This window comes from Uranotaenia lowii, chromosome 2 (genome assembly GCF_029784155.1).
Source record: "Uranotaenia lowii strain MFRU-FL chromosome 2, ASM2978415v1, whole genome shotgun sequence".
NCBI classification, from domain to species: Eukaryota; Metazoa; Arthropoda; class Insecta; order Diptera; family Culicidae; genus Uranotaenia; species Uranotaenia lowii.
The window spans coordinates 253,332,767-253,351,624 of record NC_073692.1 but is presented as its reverse complement, the minus strand read 5'-3'; the positions used below and the strand labels follow the sequence as shown (position 1 = coordinate 253,351,624).

The 18,858-nt window shown below is 37.1% G+C and overlaps 1 protein-coding gene and 1 long non-coding RNA gene across 5 annotated transcripts in view; one reads left to right on the top strand and one right to left on the bottom strand.

Annotated features, from left to right (window-relative positions):
* The first annotated feature begins 4,430 nt into the window (after nucleotides 1-4,430).
* Nucleotides 4,431-5,101, top strand: LOC129748732 (uncharacterized). The gene is made up of 3 exons (XR_008737796.1): nucleotides 4,431-4,795; nucleotides 4,852-4,960; nucleotides 5,035-5,101. It is a non-coding gene; the product is annotated as an uncharacterized LOC129748732 (long non-coding RNA).
* A 5,665-nt stretch (nucleotides 5,102-10,766) lies between these two features.
* The window catches only part of LOC129749070 (zinc finger protein 577-like), a 31,687-nt gene continuing 23,595 nt past the window's right edge, over nucleotides 10,767-18,858 (bottom strand). For 3 of the 4 annotated variants that reach the window (XM_055743912.1, XM_055743911.1, XM_055743913.1), the window contains 10 exons: nucleotides 18,551-18,679; nucleotides 18,427-18,487; nucleotides 18,262-18,345; nucleotides 16,133-16,271; nucleotides 15,950-15,996; nucleotides 15,615-15,701; nucleotides 15,473-15,556; nucleotides 15,349-15,418; nucleotides 14,895-15,281; nucleotides 10,767-12,031 (listed from right to left, as the gene is read on the bottom strand). In XM_055743912.1, coding sequence (XP_055599887.1) covers nucleotides 11,497-12,031; nucleotides 14,895-15,281; nucleotides 15,349-15,418; nucleotides 15,473-15,556; nucleotides 15,615-15,701; nucleotides 15,950-15,996; nucleotides 16,133-16,271; nucleotides 18,262-18,345; nucleotides 18,427-18,487; nucleotides 18,551-18,679 — 1,623 coding nt within the window. In that variant the 3' untranslated portion in view covers nucleotides 10,767-11,496. The remainder of the gene's footprint in view (nucleotides 12,032-14,894; nucleotides 15,282-15,348; nucleotides 15,419-15,472; nucleotides 15,557-15,614; nucleotides 15,702-15,949; nucleotides 15,997-16,132; nucleotides 16,272-18,261; nucleotides 18,346-18,426; nucleotides 18,488-18,550; nucleotides 18,680-18,858) is intronic. The other variant, XM_055743914.1, reaches the window with a different exon arrangement.

Genomic DNA, 18,858 nt, shown 5'->3' with positions numbered 1-18,858 from the left:
AACCACGTGACCTTACGTACTGATTGAGATATTAGGCCAGACCGTTTTTTTTTGTTGTATGGTATTTATGCTGATTGGCCTATTTTGAGGAAGGGTTGACGAATCTTCCGGGACGGGATCGTAGATTTTTTTTGAATATTGCACTGCTTTGAGATTTCCTCTTCGATTATCCTGGGTGAAACGTTAGGACCCTTCTTAGAAGTTGTTGGAAGCGCTGAATGGTGATTGAGTGCGTTTGATTTAAAATTTCAACCTGCCCTGAGAGGGAGGCTTAAGCCGGGCACCCTTAAAGAACGCCTCCGCAGCCCTTCATTAACGAAGGTGGCGCTTAAGCTGCAGAGTGTTGGGACAAATTCATTCGTTACAAAATATTTTCGATATAAACTTTTCATAAAAAGATAGCCTTGTTTATAACCTTTAATTTGATGTATAACACTTAATGATCGCAAGAGTGCTAGCAAAGTTATTCAAACATCTATGCAACAAATTTGATTTGATAAAATATGTTTCATTCAAGTTTGCTCCACACCAACTTGTGCTCAAGAAAGCATATTTTATTCAATCAAGTACCCCATGACGGGGCCAGGAGTTAAAAAAAGCGCGCGCTTTGGTCAAGTTGTAAGCAAGTCCTCTTGATGCCACGTTTTGCAGGTTGCATGATGCTAAAACTTGAATGGAGACAACATTATGATTCAAAGAATGTGATGTGAATGTTTGAATATCTTTGCTTGTACTGTTGCGATAATTAAGTGTTATACATCAAATTAAAGGTTATAAATAAGGCTATCTTTTTATGAAAAGTTCAGGTATCAGGTATCAGAATGGGGTAGGCTTAATAGCGGCACGTTATCCAAACATACGGGAAAATTGTGCCTAGCCTTTTTTTTTATCCAAGATTTCATCATTTACCTGAGAAACCTGAAAAACCTATAAAAGGAAGAAATAAATTCAATCTATTTGAGATGGCATAAAGCCTTTCCACTAGGGATTATTAGCATTAAAGCTCTTTTCTACATTCGGTAAGGAATGATAGAATGTTTTTTAAGTTTAATTTCTTAAACTCAGATTCGCTTAAAGCGTAAGATCCCAGAGTACGAAAACGTAGTCTGGCAAATGAGGGACAGTTACATATAAGATGGAAGGGATCTTCCACATCTGATTCACAACTACCACATACTGGAGATTCAGCACGCTGAATGTTGTGCATGTGATAGTTGAGTTTACAATGACCGGAGAGTGCTCTGATCAAGATGCTGCAATGAAATTTATTTAAAGTTAATAAGTAACTCGATATGATTGGAGATGGTTTTTCTAAAAATAATTTAGTTTGACGACAAGTGTCCAACTCTTCCCAGTATCGTTCATGCTGGTTAGAGGACCAAGTTTGAATTTGGTTTCTGAACCAACATGGTGATATTGGGACAGCTGGCTCTGGTCCGTAAAATTCCTTTTCCGACCCAGCTCTAGCGAGTTCGTCGGCGCATTCGTTTCCAAAAATTCCCTTATGTCCGGGTACCCATAGAAGGTTTAATCCATTGCCTTCAGCAAGTTCTTCGATTGCTTTCCGGCATGCGATTACCAGTTTTGATCTAGAACTGGAAGCACTGAGTGATTTGATAGCTGCTTGGCTATCTGAACAGAAATAAATTGTTCTGAACATAATCTTCTTTTGAAGTGCAATTTGCACTCCATACATAATAGCATATAGCTCAGCCTGAAAGACTGTACAATATTTTCCTAGAGGTTGAGCATATTCTATGTTCAACTCGTGACAGTAAATACCTGCACCTGCACGGCCGTTTGATAATGAACCGTCAGTATAGAATACAATATGAGAGGACATTTGGTCCTCTACGAAACCTGATAACCATTCTTGAGGAGAAGGAAATTTGACTTTAAACCCCATGTAGGGAAAACTACTCGAGAGTGTTAAATCGTTTGGCGCTAGATTAAACTTGTTTAATCTTACTAATTCAGGCCACACATTTGTATGACTCGATGATCTTTCGATATTTCCTGACAGCCAGAGACCAACTGCCTGTAGACGAAAAGCACATGAGAAGGCTTCCTGTTTTAGGAACAAGTGTAGAGGTTTGATAGAAAACAGAGCCTCTAGTGCTGCAGTAGGAGTTGTAGTGAACGATCCGGACATCCCCAAAAGACACATTCTTTGAAGGTGATTTAGTTTAGTCCGAACTGTTGCAACTTCTCCTTTCTGCCACCACACTAGACACCCATAGGCCAGAATTGGTCTTACTATTGTGGAATAAATCCAGTGAATATGTTTGGGTTTGAGTCCCCAGTTTTTTCCGATTGCACGTCGGCATTGTCCGAAGGCCATGCATGCTTTTTTGATTCTGAATTCGATGTGATCAGACCAGTTTAATTTGGAGTCAAGAATGACACCCAAATATTTAACTTGATTAGACACGGTGATTTCGGAACCATAAAACAGCAGAGGGCGCACCCCGCGGGTGATACGTTTTTTAGTAAATAAAACAATATTAGTTTTTAGAGGATTAACTGAAAGTTCTACATGAGAACACCATCGTTCAACAGAGCGCAGAGCTTGTTGCATTATATCAAATAATGTGCTTATGCACAAACCTCTTACCAGCAGAAGATAATCATCTGCGAATCCATAGGTTGGTATTCCACGGTCATTGAGTTTTCTCAACAAGCCGTCTGCAACCAGGTTCCACAAAAGAGGTGATAGTACACCTCCCTGTGGGCAACCACGTGTGCTAACTTTTGTTATTGAGGCCTGTCTTAAAGACGAATGAAGATTCCTGTTACTTAGCATTGCGCTAATCCAGTTAGTTATAACACTAGGCACTCCATGAAGTAGTGCCGCATCCATTATTGATGTAAACGAGACATTATCAAATGCTCCTTCTATGTCTAGAAATGCTCCTAGACATGATTCTTTCTGTGAAAAACTATTTTCAATATTATGTACTACGTTGTGCAGAAGAGTTAATGTTGATTTTCCTGTTTGGTATGCATGTTGTGTCGCATTAAGCGGATGTTGGACAAGGCATTCTTGCCTGATATGATGATCAATTAAACGTTCAAGTGCTTTTAATAGAAATGAACTTAGACTAATAGGACGAAAGCTTTTGGCTTCGTCGTATGATGATCGTCCCCCTTTAGGGATGAATTTCACGGCTATCTGCCGCCAAAGTTTAGGAATATATCCATGAGCAAAACTGCTTATCATTATTTTTCTTAATATGTGTTTGAAATGATCGAAACCTTTTTGAAGCAAAACTGGAAATAAACCGTCACTTCCAGGAGATTTGTATTGAGCAAAACCATCGATTGCCCATTTGATCGATTCTGTAGTAACTATTTTCCGAGCAAAATGCAAGGAATCTAGACTTCCAGAAAAGAACTCAGGCTCTATCGATGAATCTCGATCAACACATCCTGGAAAGTGAGTATTGAATAGACAACTTAATGTTTCTTCGTCGCTTGATGTATAATCACCACTAGGGGTTTTAAGGTATGAAACCTGATAATCTTTTGATTTGGCTAAGACTTTATTTAACCTACTTGCTTCGTGCAAGCTTGAAATGTTTGTGCAGTAGTTCTGCCAACTTGAGCGTTCGGCAGCTCTTGTTGCTTTCCGGTAAGCTCTGCGAGCCAACTTGAAGGCATCAAAACCTTCCGTGCGCCTTCGGTTCCAAGAGCGTCTGCAGTTTTTTCGTAATTTACTGAGATTTGAGTTCCACCATGGTGTACTGTTTTTGTTGAATTTCAACGTTCGTACGGGACACGCTTCTTCATAAGAATTTAAAATAATTTCGGTGGTTTTTGCAACCACTTCATCCAACTCAGAAGGAGTAGTAATTTCAGGTGTATATCCATGAAATTTAATAGCAATATGCTCCAAATAAAGGTCCCAATTAGTTGTTCTTGGGTTTCTGAATGTAATTGTTTCTAAAAACTCACCTGAGTGTTCAAAATAGATAAACCTGTGGTCAGAAATCGATTCTTCGTTAGGCACATGACGGGGCCAGGAGTTAAAAAAAGCGCGCGCTTTGGTCAAGTTGTAAGCAAGTCCTCTTGATGCCACGTTTTGCAGGTTGCATGATGCTAAAACTTGAATGGAGACAACATTATGATTCAAAGAATGTGATGTGAATGTTTGAATATCTTTGCTTGTACTGTTGCGATAATTAAGTGTTATACATCAAATTAAAGGTTATAAATAAGGCTATCTTTTTATGAAAAGTTAATATCGAAAATATTTTTTTTCTATTTACTACTGATTTTAAGCTCTTAACTTGTAAGTAAATTTTCTGTAAAAGTTGGTAGTTTATGAATTTTTAAATTTTTTCGGTTTGATTTAGTCAATTATCTAAAACAGGTCCATACGAATGCTTGTCATACCAATCTCCGAGCACTATAAAATTATCATTTGTAACAATCAAATTATACTTGGTTTATTTGCTAATTATATGAACCAATTCGGATAATTCATGTTCAACAAAATAACAATAAACAGTCAAATCACTAAAAAGGTAACTGTGCATTTTGCTCTGTGCATCAATCGAGATAAACCAAACACAACCCTGATGTCGACAAACGACAAGAAAGTTGCCAAATCAAAGAAGAGAGTCGAACCAAAACCAAAAAGAGACAAATTGCGCATTTCCGCTTAGTGTGCTCGTGTCGTAAAGAAGTGTGTCGGTAGTGCAGCAGTGAAAATTTAACTTGCCAGGCTGTTAGGACAAACGGCCGGGAAAATCGTGGCAAATCTATCCCTTGCTGGGAAGACAAATCAGCACTGGTGAGTTTTTTCTAAAAGGCAAAGCCATCACAACAAACTAATCGCGAAATTTCCAGCGAACACGATAGTGGCACGACACGCGGAAGCAAAACTACCGCTGGAACACGACAGAAGCACAAATCACGGAAAACGCACGAAGAGATCCGTTAATTGCTCGGAATACTGGTGAGTTTCAGTGCGAAAAAAGCATCAAGCGAACAACGCATTAACTATTCGCGTTTTATTTTTGCGTTCATCAGCTCACACAGTAAAACGGAAGAATCCGCCCGTTTGGGAAGAAGAAAAAAGGAAGCGCCAAAGAAGCCCCTCGAAAAAGGGTTAGTACTCGAGCACGATCCAACCAAAGCGCACAATCTAACGGCAAATTGCCGTAGGGCTTTTCTTTTTCCCCTTATTTTCTTCTCTTTTTTGGTTTCTGTATCTTCATCTCGGGTACTGCTCGAGCGGGTGGCTGCCAGGCGGAAGCACGCCAATCGCTGGAATCGTCGATTTCGGTACATCCGGGAACGCGAAGGAGCCGATATTCGGATTAGCTACGGCAGAGGAGCCTTGTTGGCGATTGGGAGTGGATTTCGGTCACAGCAATTCATCCGGAGAGTCGCGCCGACGAAGACAGCAGCTTGCTTGCTGTTCGGGGAGCGCCGACAAAAATCACCGAACAACGGGAGCATCATCTGGATCGTCAACATCCGTGAGTGGTGTTAATTCCGCCATCTGGTGGCGGGAATTGGTAGCTCGAAATCGAGCAAAGTGGCCAGGAAGCAGACAACGCGATCGAAGTCAGTCACCATCGGCAGCAGCCGTGTTGCCCCGGGTGATTTCAACGAGGTTCGGAGAAAATTAGTGTCCGTGATCGAGCCAGGATTATTCCACCCGTGTGGTCAAAAAGAGTCGGATCATCGAATTCACATCCACAGCAACGGAATTGTTGTCCGGAAGTGGGTGGCCATTGCCGAGCCACGGTTGGTAGATACGGTTCCACGAAACTCATCGATGGTGTCAGCCACGACATCTGGTGGCGGGTGTCGGTACTACTCGGCACTTAAGGTAGCAACAACGACGGTCGGTCGTTTGCTCCGTGAGCCACCGGGGTGTGTTAGCCGGTCCCCGGAGGCGCATTGCCTGGTGGCAAGCGTGAACTGTGGTCAGCAGATGACGATCGAACTCAGCGACACTTTGGAAGGGCCCGCAGCGGTGAGCAACTCATCAGGTGGAGCAATGCACAACGAGAAAAATATGTAAGTCAAAATATGAAGATCTCTCTTGTTATTATCCACCCACATAATTTCTCGATAATGGGCCACTTGGTCGAAATAAAATGACTGTCTGACACAAAGTCAGAATATGAACATGAAAACTTAGTACTTTTGATTCTGTTGGAAACAATTATTGAGTTTCCTTTTGGGCTCCATTAACGAGCTAGCCGGAGCCTGGCAAAGAGGAAGAAACAAAATTCTTCTTCCTTAAGCCAACATTTTTTTTCTTCTTACACATTTTATATTAACAACAGCTTGCTAGAACACATCTACGAAAATTTTACAGAAAAATGGACTTTTTTCAATAAAACTTCTAGCGCACGCTGGAAACTTACTCAAATGAGCTCAAACTCGGCCAGAGTTCTTGAAAATGAATGAGGATCAAACCCTGTAAGTGGCGTTGTGAACAGCGAAAAAAGCCGAAAAGTGAACTAGTCTAATATTCACCTTTTGAACTAATTTTTGGACATTTGGCAACCTTACCAAATAAATTGAAAAACCAACTGAAAAAGAACTAATCTATAATTATGATGAATATTATTCGGAACTAAAGCATAAATTGAAAACTGCAGCCCTCAAAACAAACGAATTGGTAAACAAAATTAAAACTAAAAGACAACAAAATAATGTAGAATCAAACCAAGTGAAAATGCTATAAATGATAACATTATGATAGAAAATCAAAATAGATAATTATTTCCTACACTGCAAAAAATCCACACTTAGGATGTATGCTTCCCTACACATACGTCTTCAAAATTGTTCTACGCTTAGATTTTATACGATTCATATGATTATCATATGTCACACATAAAATTTATGTTTGAAATATGAATTATATATGATATTGACACATAAATTATATGATTTAAGTTTTTGAAAATTTTTATGTCCGCTGAGGCCAGGGGTGTCAGGTGTCCTGATTTTTCAGGATTTGTCCTGATTTTTGAGAAGCCGTCCTGATTTTTCAAAAACGCTTGAATTGTCCTGATTTTTTAAAAATGACCTTTTAAATGTCCTGATTTGTCCTGATTTTTGAAAAATATTTAAATTTTCACTGAATTTATTGTTAAATGGTGAGAAAATCGAACAAATCTTCTATAAAATAGTTAAACTAGTTTAACCGATGATAATCTTTGGTTCAAATGATGTTTAAATAGTGTTTTTCGATGTTAACTTCAGGCCATCCATGGTTCTTATCGCTTTAATTGCATAACTTTAGGCGTCTTCAGTAGCTGTTTTTCGCCTTTAGTTGTGCAATCTAAGCAGAGCTGCATGTTATTTTCATCAATTTAGTGGTGTCCTGAAAAATCCTGATTTTTATCATTGCGGTGTCCTGACTTTTATCAAAACCACCTGGCACCCCTGGCTGAGGCTTGCTGTCTCCAGTAAAAGGAAGAATAGTGTTCCCGCATGGAGCAGTATCATACGATGACGATCCCCATTATCTTCTTCCCAAGACACCCAAAAGATTCCCTTTATCGTTTTTGGATTATTATTGAACGATTATACTAATCGTTTTTTCATGAAATGGAATCGTTTAGACACAAATAACGATACAGGGAACGGGTTGTTAAGTAAATCAACGATTCATTTTTTTGCTTTTTTCTACTTGCTCTGAAGCGAGCTATATCATACGTGGTATCTTTACTGAATGATTGTCTCATAAGAAAAATAACGATACAGCATATCGTGTAGTGTTGATAAAAAGATCTAAATTAATAATTTTAATTCGATTTTCGGAAATAATGAAAAACATTTAGTTCAATTTATTACATTTATTTTATTTGTTTTAAATAAAGTTTATCTTAAAATACTTATCATAAAACTCCCAGCACCTTCCGGATGTTCCGAATAAAGCCTTCCGGATTATGTGAATGCTTGCACTGGTCTGTTTTGGCCATATTGAGGAAGTGTCCGCTTGGTCGTTGGTTCCATCCTGCGGTATCTGCTTCTTGCTGCAGCAATTCCGGCCGATTCTCCAGCTACCAGCTTCGCGCTGCTGCTACGTTGGTGTTGCTTCCAGCAGATTCCGGCTGCAGGGTTTTTCCTCCTAACCTGAAACAATATTCAATTAAGACAAAATATTAAGAATCCTTCTAAGAACAAACTTTATTTTCACGTGCTTTAACTTACCTCTAACCTTGCGCAGTTTTTATTCCTCGGAGGTCTGGAGCTGGCCAGAACCACAGCTCGTTAAATTTACGCGAACTCTTTTGCTCGAAGTATATTTTTTCCGAAATCAGACCGCGTGTAGTCTGACAGCAGAAAAGTTGAAGCGTGTTGCTAAAATAATCATTTTATTTTCAAAACGATTCATTGTATCTTTAAGAAATAATTTTGAATCATTTCAGTGCGTTGCAAAAATAATCAATTTATTTCTTAGAATATTAATCGTATCTTTCGTAAATAATATTATATCCGTTTCTAGCTAATGCACATTGGCCCAAGACACATCATGGAACGTTACCATTAATGTAATCAGAACGGAATAATATGGAAGATATGGAGTATCGTATTGAGCTATGCGGGTTGCCCATTGTTATTCGTCGAAAGATGTGTTAAGTGATTGTTCAGTGGATTAAATTTTTTTTCACTCAACGCCCCCTTTTGCAAAATTTTCAAGCTCAACGCCCCCCTGGACAAATTTTCAGAAAATCTATTGAAAAAAAAATGAAAATCTGGATCGTTGAGAAACCATTAGTTTTGGCTTGATGTTGTAAGGCTTTACTCAAAACTCATTCAAATTTATATGTGGGTGCCTAATCGGGGTAGCGCACGGCACTCTTCCAAGTTAACAAATTTCAAATCAAATAAAATGTATATGAGGCCCTCAGAGCCTCAGGGTATTAAAAGGTGCTATAAGTGTAAAAAAATGGTCGATTTAAATTCAATAATATCAAACGATTCTTTATATTTCGACCTATAAGTGCATAAAAGCTTATTTCGAGAAAACACGCTTTCAAAATTCATGTGCTCGGCCATTTTCCATATATTTTACGAGAATTTGTTATTTTCTAATAGTATGTAAACAATTTCTAAAAATCCAAAAAAAATCATCAAATGTAGTTTGAAATCTGAAAAATCGTTTGGCATCATTAACACAAAATCGAACATTTTGTCACTTATACCCCTTTGGCTCTGAGAGCCTCATATGGAAAATGACAACTGAAAAGCGTGTTTTCTCGAAATTAGCTTTTATGCACTTATACCCTGTTGGCTCCAAGGGATTCATATTGCTTCAAACCTCCGGTAAACGCATAGTACTTTGAAATATAGAAGGTAGGCCATTCCGCTCTCTTTCAACGTATTGGTAAGAGGCTCCAAAAAATAGTCATGGAAAAAACTGGAAAATTTACCAAAAAATCACATTTCTCTTAAAATTGACAAGAAATAAAATTATGAAAAAAATATGCACTGATACATTTTAATGCAACGAACAATATTTGGCTTTTCAACACCGCTAATTGAAATATGCAATGGGCTTTTTCTCGATTTAAAACTAAAATATGGTGATATTTTTGCCTTGTGTGGCCTTATCTTTTATAATTTGAATCAAAATTCAAACAAATTGACTTTTCATCACAGAAATGCTAAGTATTTAAGATCATTTATCAAAAGTTCAACATAGACAGAAGAAAATATCGAATTGTTCTCAAAAAAAGAGGGACGACGACGAAAATTACTTTTGAATGCTCATTATTTATGGTTCAGATCCAAAAAATCCAATGCAAAAAATAGTTTCCGATAAGCCTGAAGAATCAATTTTTAATCCGAATCCCTTTTCAAAAGAATCGAATGGCTATCGACGGAGAATTTAATAATTTTGATTGCTATTCCATATTAAACTGCAAAATTTTCATAACTATTTTTGTTGGTATGCAAGCATGCTGTGTACATACACGGAGCTTTCGAGTGAGGTTAAACGCAATGGCCTACCTGGTATTTTTTTTGTTTGTTAAAAGTTATGCAGCATTTACGGGTCTTAAAGTTTAAATTAGATTCTAATAACCGAATCCAGGCAACTTTAGTGATAACCGAATAGATTAAAAGTTTATCCATGGCAAATGGCACAATTGATTTCTTCAATCGATTGAAATTGAGATGAACAAATAAGAGCTTAAAATAAAAATTCTCTAATCTTAAATAATTCTTACACATTTTATCTAAAAAAAATCTATCACTAAGCCACAAATGACGCCTTTTTCTAGCAATTTTTTGAGGTATTTTCTATTAATCAGATTTTTTTAGAAAACACAAATCAAAGATTATCAAACATAGCCATCTAAAATTATTCTTGTTTTAGTACAACCCAAAATAATCTTACAAAACAAGATCAACATGTAGAGCGTGACAATTTAAAAAAAATCTTTGAGTGACATTTAAAAATAAATATTGAGATGCTGGGACAAAAATTTGCTGCAGCTCTGTGAAATTATAGATATTTTAGTCTTTAACCTGATGTCATGGTCGTGGTTTCATTTTTTGCGTCGAACTTACTCGTTGTAATTTCAAATCTACGTTCTTTCGTGATTTGGGAAATTGTGAATTACGACCTCACCACCCCCCTGAGCCCTTTCAACGCCCCCCAAATTTCAACATTGACCTCAGCGCCCCCCAGAAAGCTTTCAACGCCCCCAAGGGGGCGGTAGGGACCACTTTGAAAACCACTGGTTTAGGCTATAACGTTTACTTATTAAAGGAAAGACGCTTCGTTCCGTTAAATAAAATAAATATATTTCATTATTAACTACTAACATTACAATCGGGCGTGTTCTTCACAATTGTGTATTTCTTATTTGGATTTTGTTTTAGTAATTTATTTTATATACCGAAATAATAAAGACGCCGAAGGCAGCTACGGATCACATCATTTTGGAAATGACTACTCTAGGAAGCTTTTGTGGTGTCTATTCAATTATTAATATGTTAAACCACTCTCCTTTACATACTAGTCAGGGAGAAATTTTGCATTCATTTTCAAGGAATACTATATGCTTATACGTGTAGTTCACTATTATCGTTAGTATTATTTGAACATAAACTAAAAACACATTTTTCTAATACCAATGGCGCTGCCTTCGATTTGCATGTATAAAAAGTTTTGGTATTATGTTTGGTAGTATTAATTATATCACTAATTAATGATTAATGTGGTTTATTTTTATGAATAGTTTGGTTTTACTGTAATGCGTGGTGTATTTAGTAGTATTTAATATATGTCATAAATCGCGCTATTATTCTGTGTTCCTTGTGCACACCGCTTGTCTGATATTTGTCGGCCAGTGTTACAAAAACTCACTTTCCGAGATCGATACTAAAATATTTCTAATAAGGTTCTACTAGTTGGTATACTTGATTAATAATAATTGTACAGCTTTTTTTGTATCCTTTTGGTAAGTTATTCCACAATGTGATACGGTAAAGTGTGTAGTATTCAAGTGTCTATTCATGTTTCGGTTCTAGTAAACTGGGAATACTGGTTTTATCGGGCACTATGCGGTGCACTGGAGACATCATACCCTGATGTTGATGTTCTTGCTGATGTTGCGGTTGTTGTTGATGTTGTTGTTGCTGCTGCTGCTGCTGCTGTTGTTGTTGTTGCTGCTGCTGTTGTTGCTGTTGCATTGCAGCAGCATGTTCTTGTGCCATACGTTCAGCGTTCTGAATGAAACGTTCGGCCAAGTTACGTGATTCATGGTGATCCGGGCGTTCGTGTTGCAAAACTCGCTCCATTTCAACCATGCGGTCGCGATCATTTAGATCCTGTACTAACCGTATTTGTCCGATTCCTGAAAGACCGCCATCATTTATATGAACCCCGCTGGAACCGGCTTGATGGATGATCATACTAGTACGTTGATGCTCTTGACTAGTATTAGGCATACCAGGCGACAAATTGTGACTATTGCTGATATCCGGAGACGAGATATGGGATACTGATGAAATCGATTCGGTCATGTGAAGCTCAGGAACATACCTTTAAAGAGAAAAAAAATGTTTGATTGGAACTTTTTTTTTATCTTTGGACGTTGTTAACATCACAGTCTTTTCCCATAATTCCAAACTTGCCGAGATACTCCGGCTGGCTTGAACCCACAATCCATTGTATTTCAGTCTTTCGTTCGTTTGATGACCTATCCAACCCCCCACTAATCCCCTTTGATAAAGTTAAGCTATTTTGAATATTATATCAATAAATAATTATACATTTATCATCTTAACTTGGAACTATTCTAACCAAATAGCTTTTTGGGAGGAATAAAAAATGAAATAAACGGATACTTAGTTGAACTTTCTGGATCTTGATGCAGGCTACAATTTTTCTAGTTTTTACCAATCAAGGCAACCATCGTAATCCATCCTGTATCCAGCTTTACACGAACTATGTAAACTCATTCGAATAACATTGTAACATAACAACGTTACATTCCTTTAAAAGAGCAATTACTTGCTCGCTGGGAATGCTATATCATGAATTCACTTCTGATGCCTAAAATAAATCTAAATCCTCTGCATTTTCACCTTGTGAATACAAATAACATAATGCAAACTTTTTAATTTGGTGCTCCTTAAGTCAACACCTCTGATATTGATACCCAGCCCCAACTGTATTAACTACATGAACAAATAATTAAAGTTTCTACAGGTTTTGCTCAGAACTCAACTAAGAAGTCGCAATTCATAGCTAACAATTAACGGTTCCGCTCAAATACATTTCTTCCACAGACCACAACTTCTCTAACTATGCTCTAATTTCCCATTGATTTCTCAACTCCCATTCATGATCACATTTTTCACAACACCAGACAGTTCGATAAAACGGCATTCTACAGATGAAACTATCTATCACGTTAACACTTTTGGTATTACTGATTAAAAAATCGACAACCGAATTTAAATTTACGTTAAATTGTTGAAATTTTGGTAATCTAAAATTTTCAGCTCCAGAAAACACGTCTGTCACATTCAACCAATGCCTACTTCCCCCCTTTTGAGCAAGTTTTGCAAAAATACTCATAATAAGTTTTGCTGGTAGCCCAAAATACGATTTAAAATCTGTCGATAAGTTTCGATGAAAACATTTTTTTATCAATTTTTCTTCTTGATTTTTGCTGAGTAATTTCTGCATTTTGAAAAAAGTTTCCGGTATATTGGATGGATTTTTGGTCGTCAATTTTGAAATCAAATGCCCGGATTTTGCCATGTTTTTAGAAAAAAATGCCCCCATTTGAGTCCGAACGTTTTCAATTGGATTGGCATCGAGTGACTGAGACGGCCAATCCAAATACACTTTTTTTTATTTATTTGGTTGGATTTTAACAAATAAAAAAAAGACACGACCTTTTGGGTGTGGACACAAAAAAAAATTGGTTCAAAGCGCGAAGCGTACGCGGTTCTCATTTTGGAAAAAATGCTGAAAACGTATTGAAAACAGTAGTTAATTGATTCATTTTCACGAAGGATGAAGCATGAAAAACAATGCTGCCTCTGGAAAGCTTGGTCCGCGTCGTGGAGAATCACCCAGCGCATCGAGCACTGTCAATCGAACGCTTTCACTGTTGCTTCCCGAATGAGAGCGCGCCAGAATAACGGAGACTATGGCCCTTATTCTGCGCCTCGCGTGACGTGACGATAGTAGAGTCACCCAAGTCACTCTATTCCAGCAGTCGGTTTAGGTGAGGAACGTCACTTCGGATGAACTTTGTGAGTTCTTACCCTATTCTCGTAGTCACCGTGGGTGAGAATCGTCGCATTTAAGTGACAATTGTCGGTACCTTTTCAGATGGCGACGAGATAGAAATTCAATGAAAAATTTATGAAACAGAGAATAATTTGGCTCTTAAAGTTCACCATTTTAAAAACAATTTTCACGAACAAATCTAGATTCGCTGAACTTATTCGGCAATCGATGAGGATTGTCGGTACCAGGGGACTGAGATAAACGAGGAATCATCGTCAATGATCAAACAAATTTTGCAGCCAATGATAGAATTTGTGGTAGGTAATTTGTTGCAATTTGTTAGAGAAAATTTGAAGGTTTGAGTTAAAATGAGAGAAACCGGTGCTCAGAGAGAGTGAAAATGAGCTTATTGTTGCAAATTGTTGCGATTTGTTAGATTTGTTAAGCAGTTGTTGAATTTTAATCATTACCGTTTCAAATGCAAAGAATTCTCTCTCCACTGCAATCCCTTGGCAACATTAAAACAGCACCAGCTAAATTCTACCATTTTGACAGATGTGTTCATTCGACCACTTATCTAGAATGAACCTTTGTCACTTTACCCACATTGACTCCGGGAATAAGGTGACAAATCTCTCGGTGACTCCGAGGTGAGGTGACAATCATCACGTCACGCGCGGCGTAGAATAAGGGCCTATGTCGACCTTTTGTCGACTCACCGTTGCTAGACAGTGTTGTCCGAGGTTCAGTTGTATTGTGCTATTGGTCGATCCAGCTATGAATAATAGTGTTTAATATCTAAGCTAATCATCGGCTACACACTGCCCTCTGTGTGAGAAAAAAACGCCATTATATTTTACCGATCGCAAGTAATTGGACTACACTCTTATGTAACAGACTGTACTTCGATCGTAATTGTGACTACGCTGTTATGTAACAGACTGTACTTTCTGAATACTCATTAGTCAGCGGAACGTTACACATGAGTTAAATTACGAGATTTCCAAAACAATAAATTTTGTACAAATTGGTAGGGAAACAAGAGAGATACTGAGGTTTTAGTCAGTAGTGTCAAGTTGACACTGCAAGAACCCTAACAGGTAGAAAAATCTGGAACGGCTTAGGGTTAAGACATGTGTTCCAGTAAACTTTGACTCACCTAAAATTACACGGTTGCGTTATCACACCGCTAAATGGTTCCCTTTGTTGCAGTGGCATCTGCGTATTATTTTGGTCATTGGAGGTATCGACAGGTACGCTGTTACTTCCACGATCGTTAGAGCTGAGATGTGATGGCACAACTTCCCCTAAGGCCACGCTGTTGATGGTGGCGTCCACGTGAGTCGAGTTTATCCGATTCTCCCGGTGCACACGGTTGTTGTGCCGTATCAGATAACTTTCTCGGATAAACGCCCGTCCGCACAGGCGACACTCGAAGTTCTGTCCACCAGAGTGTGTGCGGATATGAATTGCGAACTGGGACTTACTGGTGAACGTCATAGAACAACGATCGCAATTCAGCGGTTTCTCGGACACGTGAGACCAACTGTAACAGGTAATTGTAATAGAATAATTATAACAGGAGCTAAAGTGATTGTTTGCAATTATCTTACCGGTGAGCTGTGACGTAGCTCTTGACCGCAAACGTTTTGTTGCATATATCGCATGCATATGGCCGCTCACCTGCGAACATATCATGTCTGTTAGTTGTTTTTTATTTATAAGGAGAGCATTTACCTGTATGGATCCGTTTGTGAATATTCAAGGTCGATCGCTGAGAAAACCGTTTCAGGCACGTGGCACACTCAAAAGGTCTCTCTCCTAGAAAAGAAAAACAAATATTGGAATGCTACCGAAAAATTTCATTGAAATCGTTTACCTGTATGTGACCGTATGTGAATATCAAGATAAGGCTTCCGACAAAATGTTGCTGGACAGTGTTCACATGTGAAAGGTCTGTGGTCAGCTGGAAGGGGAAAAATCAGGTTAAATACTAAGTAACCAGAGGATACTACAAATTGGCATTTACTAAAGCTTCTTATATTAATAATGTATTGCTACAATAATCATTCTCAGATTCATAACGGATTACACCAAAAAATTTTGATTTATTAATATAATCTTCCAAAAAAATCACTGGCAAATGGCAACAAGCAACTCTCTCTATTTCCAAAAGCGGTTAAGCACTAAATATATGAAAGATAAAATACTAACGATCATGTACTCGTTTGTGAATGTTCAGCGTTGATTTCTGGGAAAACCTACAAACAAGAAATGAACATGAGTTTCATAGTCATATACGGCAAATTGAAATGAAAAATATAAACAATTAGAACTTGTTTCTGTGGCGCTTAGCAATGAGGACACCGTGATACGAGTAGTGTTAGGGCACAGCACCTTTTATCGCAACCTTCCCGGTCGCAAGCGAAAGGGCGCTCGCCGGAGTGTGTTCGAAGGTGAATTTCTAAGTATGGTTTGCGGCCAAACGATGCGCTACACTGATTACACTGGAACGGTTTATGAATGCTCCAAAATCCTGGAACAATATTCGAGAGAAAGAGAAGAGAAGAAAAAAACTTTATGAAGACTAGCCGGTTGCGGGCGTTGCTTGTGGCCATTTGAACAGAATTTATTAGTCTAATTGGAACTGCTTTTCCAATATGTATCTATTCAAAAATCATATAACACAAAATTCACCTGAGGGTTTATTTATTAACAAATATTAATTTTGATATGAAACTTTGACAAACACTTGAACTGGTTAGATTACAGAACACGTTATTTCTGACAGTTGGAGCTCTTTGCTTTTTTGAATGTAATTTTTAAAATAAGCAGTAGACAACGCTCTCTCAAAACAAATCGATGTTAATAGACAACTTTATCGATCTGTCAATAACATAAGTTGTGTAATGCTTATGTTCATACTATAAAGTATTAGGAAAACCTGTAACCCATGGCCCACGATTCCCCACTCTTTCCTATGTTATTTTTAAATAAACCATTTCCGCTTTCTTCATCAAACAAAACGTCTCAGTGGCAGTTTTTTTTAAATAATATAATAAAACTGAGGACTTCAAAAGATAATTTGAGTTACTAGATGAAAATAGTTTTTTAGTCTGAATTTTTTACTTTCTGAATTCTGAATCTGAGTCTATTTGAATCCTGATTTTTTTTATTCTGATGATACTGGATTCTGAATTAGCATGTTGAGTTTGAATTTTGAATCTAAAATTCGAATCTTAATTTTAATTCTCTGATTCCAATCTGATTTTGTTTTCAGAATTCCCTACATGAATTCTGAGTCTAATTTCTTAATTTTAAGTTGTGATCTGAACTCTGAGTTTTGATCAGAGGGATGCAAGCTCGAATAAAAAAAATTAAGCACCCTGACAAATTTGAAGTGCGTTTTCTCGAAAAGATCATTTGAGCACTAGCACTCCTTTGATCCTAAGCGCTTCAATTCTGACCTAGTCCTTAATCTAGATGCAGAATCTGAACTCGGAATATTAATTCTGCTTTTTTAGATAGATACTAACAATTTGCTATTGTCGATCTTCGTAATTTTTTTTTTAATTTGTTCGTTAAACAAAGTATATTGTCAAGTTGTAATACATAATTAATGTCGCAAATTTAATAGTGAAATTATTAAGCATTAATCAAATTATTTAAAATTTTCCTTTCAGGACAAATTTCAAATTTTTTTTTTGACGTTTTCCCTGAACTTATTTTTGATTCTTAGTCGGAATTTGAATAAATAATCTGTATCTTAATTCTAATTCATTATTTATAGTTTGAATTCGTCATAAGTTTCTGAATCTGAATATTGTTTCAAAAATTTCTTAGTCTGGAAATTTTAATTTAAAATCTGAATCCTTATGGTCTGATATGAAAACTTCAATATACATATATTCGAAATCGAAATTTATCGAAAGTCTAAATCTAAACAATTTTTAGAAACGTCGCTTGCGAATTGAAATCAAGTCAGAAGGCTGGACTTCCGAAGTAAAATTTAGTGCTGGTGCGTTAATATGTGAATTCGACATTTGAATTTATATTTTGAATTAGGGCTGTCTTTGAATAAAACTTTAATTTTAGTTCTGGACTATAATTCAGAAATTCTCTTCTGGAGTGACGATATACTCTCTAGGTTCTATTTACCAATGGAGCTCTGGCCGAATCCAGTAACAAAATTAACGAATTTCTACTTATTTTAGCCAAAGCAACACAAAAGAAAATATAATCGATATCAAGCAGCAGAAATTTTTGGTAACTTAAATCACTATAAGATAAACAGACTAATTATTTGCATATTATTCCGAATAAGAATTATGAGGGTCAGCGTGTAAGACAAATTTGCTCTGTACCGAATGTCTCTCAAATCGTGATTGAATGCATTTAGTTTAGGCCATTTCCTTCTTGGGATATTAAAACTTTGTTCAGAACAAACTTCAATAAACTCTAGGTTAAAAAAAACTTTCAAATACAGTTTTAAGAAATAATATATCAGGCTAATAATTGGTACTCACTCATATGGATCTTTTTATGTGTGTTCAATGACGATTTTTGGCTGAAGCGTTTCAAACAAACGTCACATGAGAAGGGTCGCTCACCTAAAGGTAAAGAGATAAATCGTACGTCAAAGTTTTTTTTTAAATAATTCTCACGCGTTGCTTTAAAATGCTTTTTGTTACCCGTGTGTGTCCTCATATGAACCTCCAAATATGGTTTTCGGCAAAATGCAGCTTCACATACCTTGAAAGTGGAAAAGTAAGAGTTAACTAGGGAGGTCACTCGGTGACTTTAGCAGGAACTTACAGTACATGCAAACGGCTTCGTTCCCGAATGAAGTTTCATGTGTACGTAGTAGCTACTTGGGGAAGATAAGGTTTTACCGCAAATTTTGCAAGTTTGCTGTTTACTTTTACTTGGTGCAGTGGAATGGCTCTGAAATGGAACAAAAATTAATTAAAAAAAACTCAATAAGTAAAACCATATACAATGAAATTAAGTTTATTATTTTTTAAATTACACTTTTAGTAGTGTAATTTTTGTTCACCATTTAGGCTCATTTACACTTCTCGAGAACGTGAAAAATCTTATTTCGGCAATAACTCAACAACGCT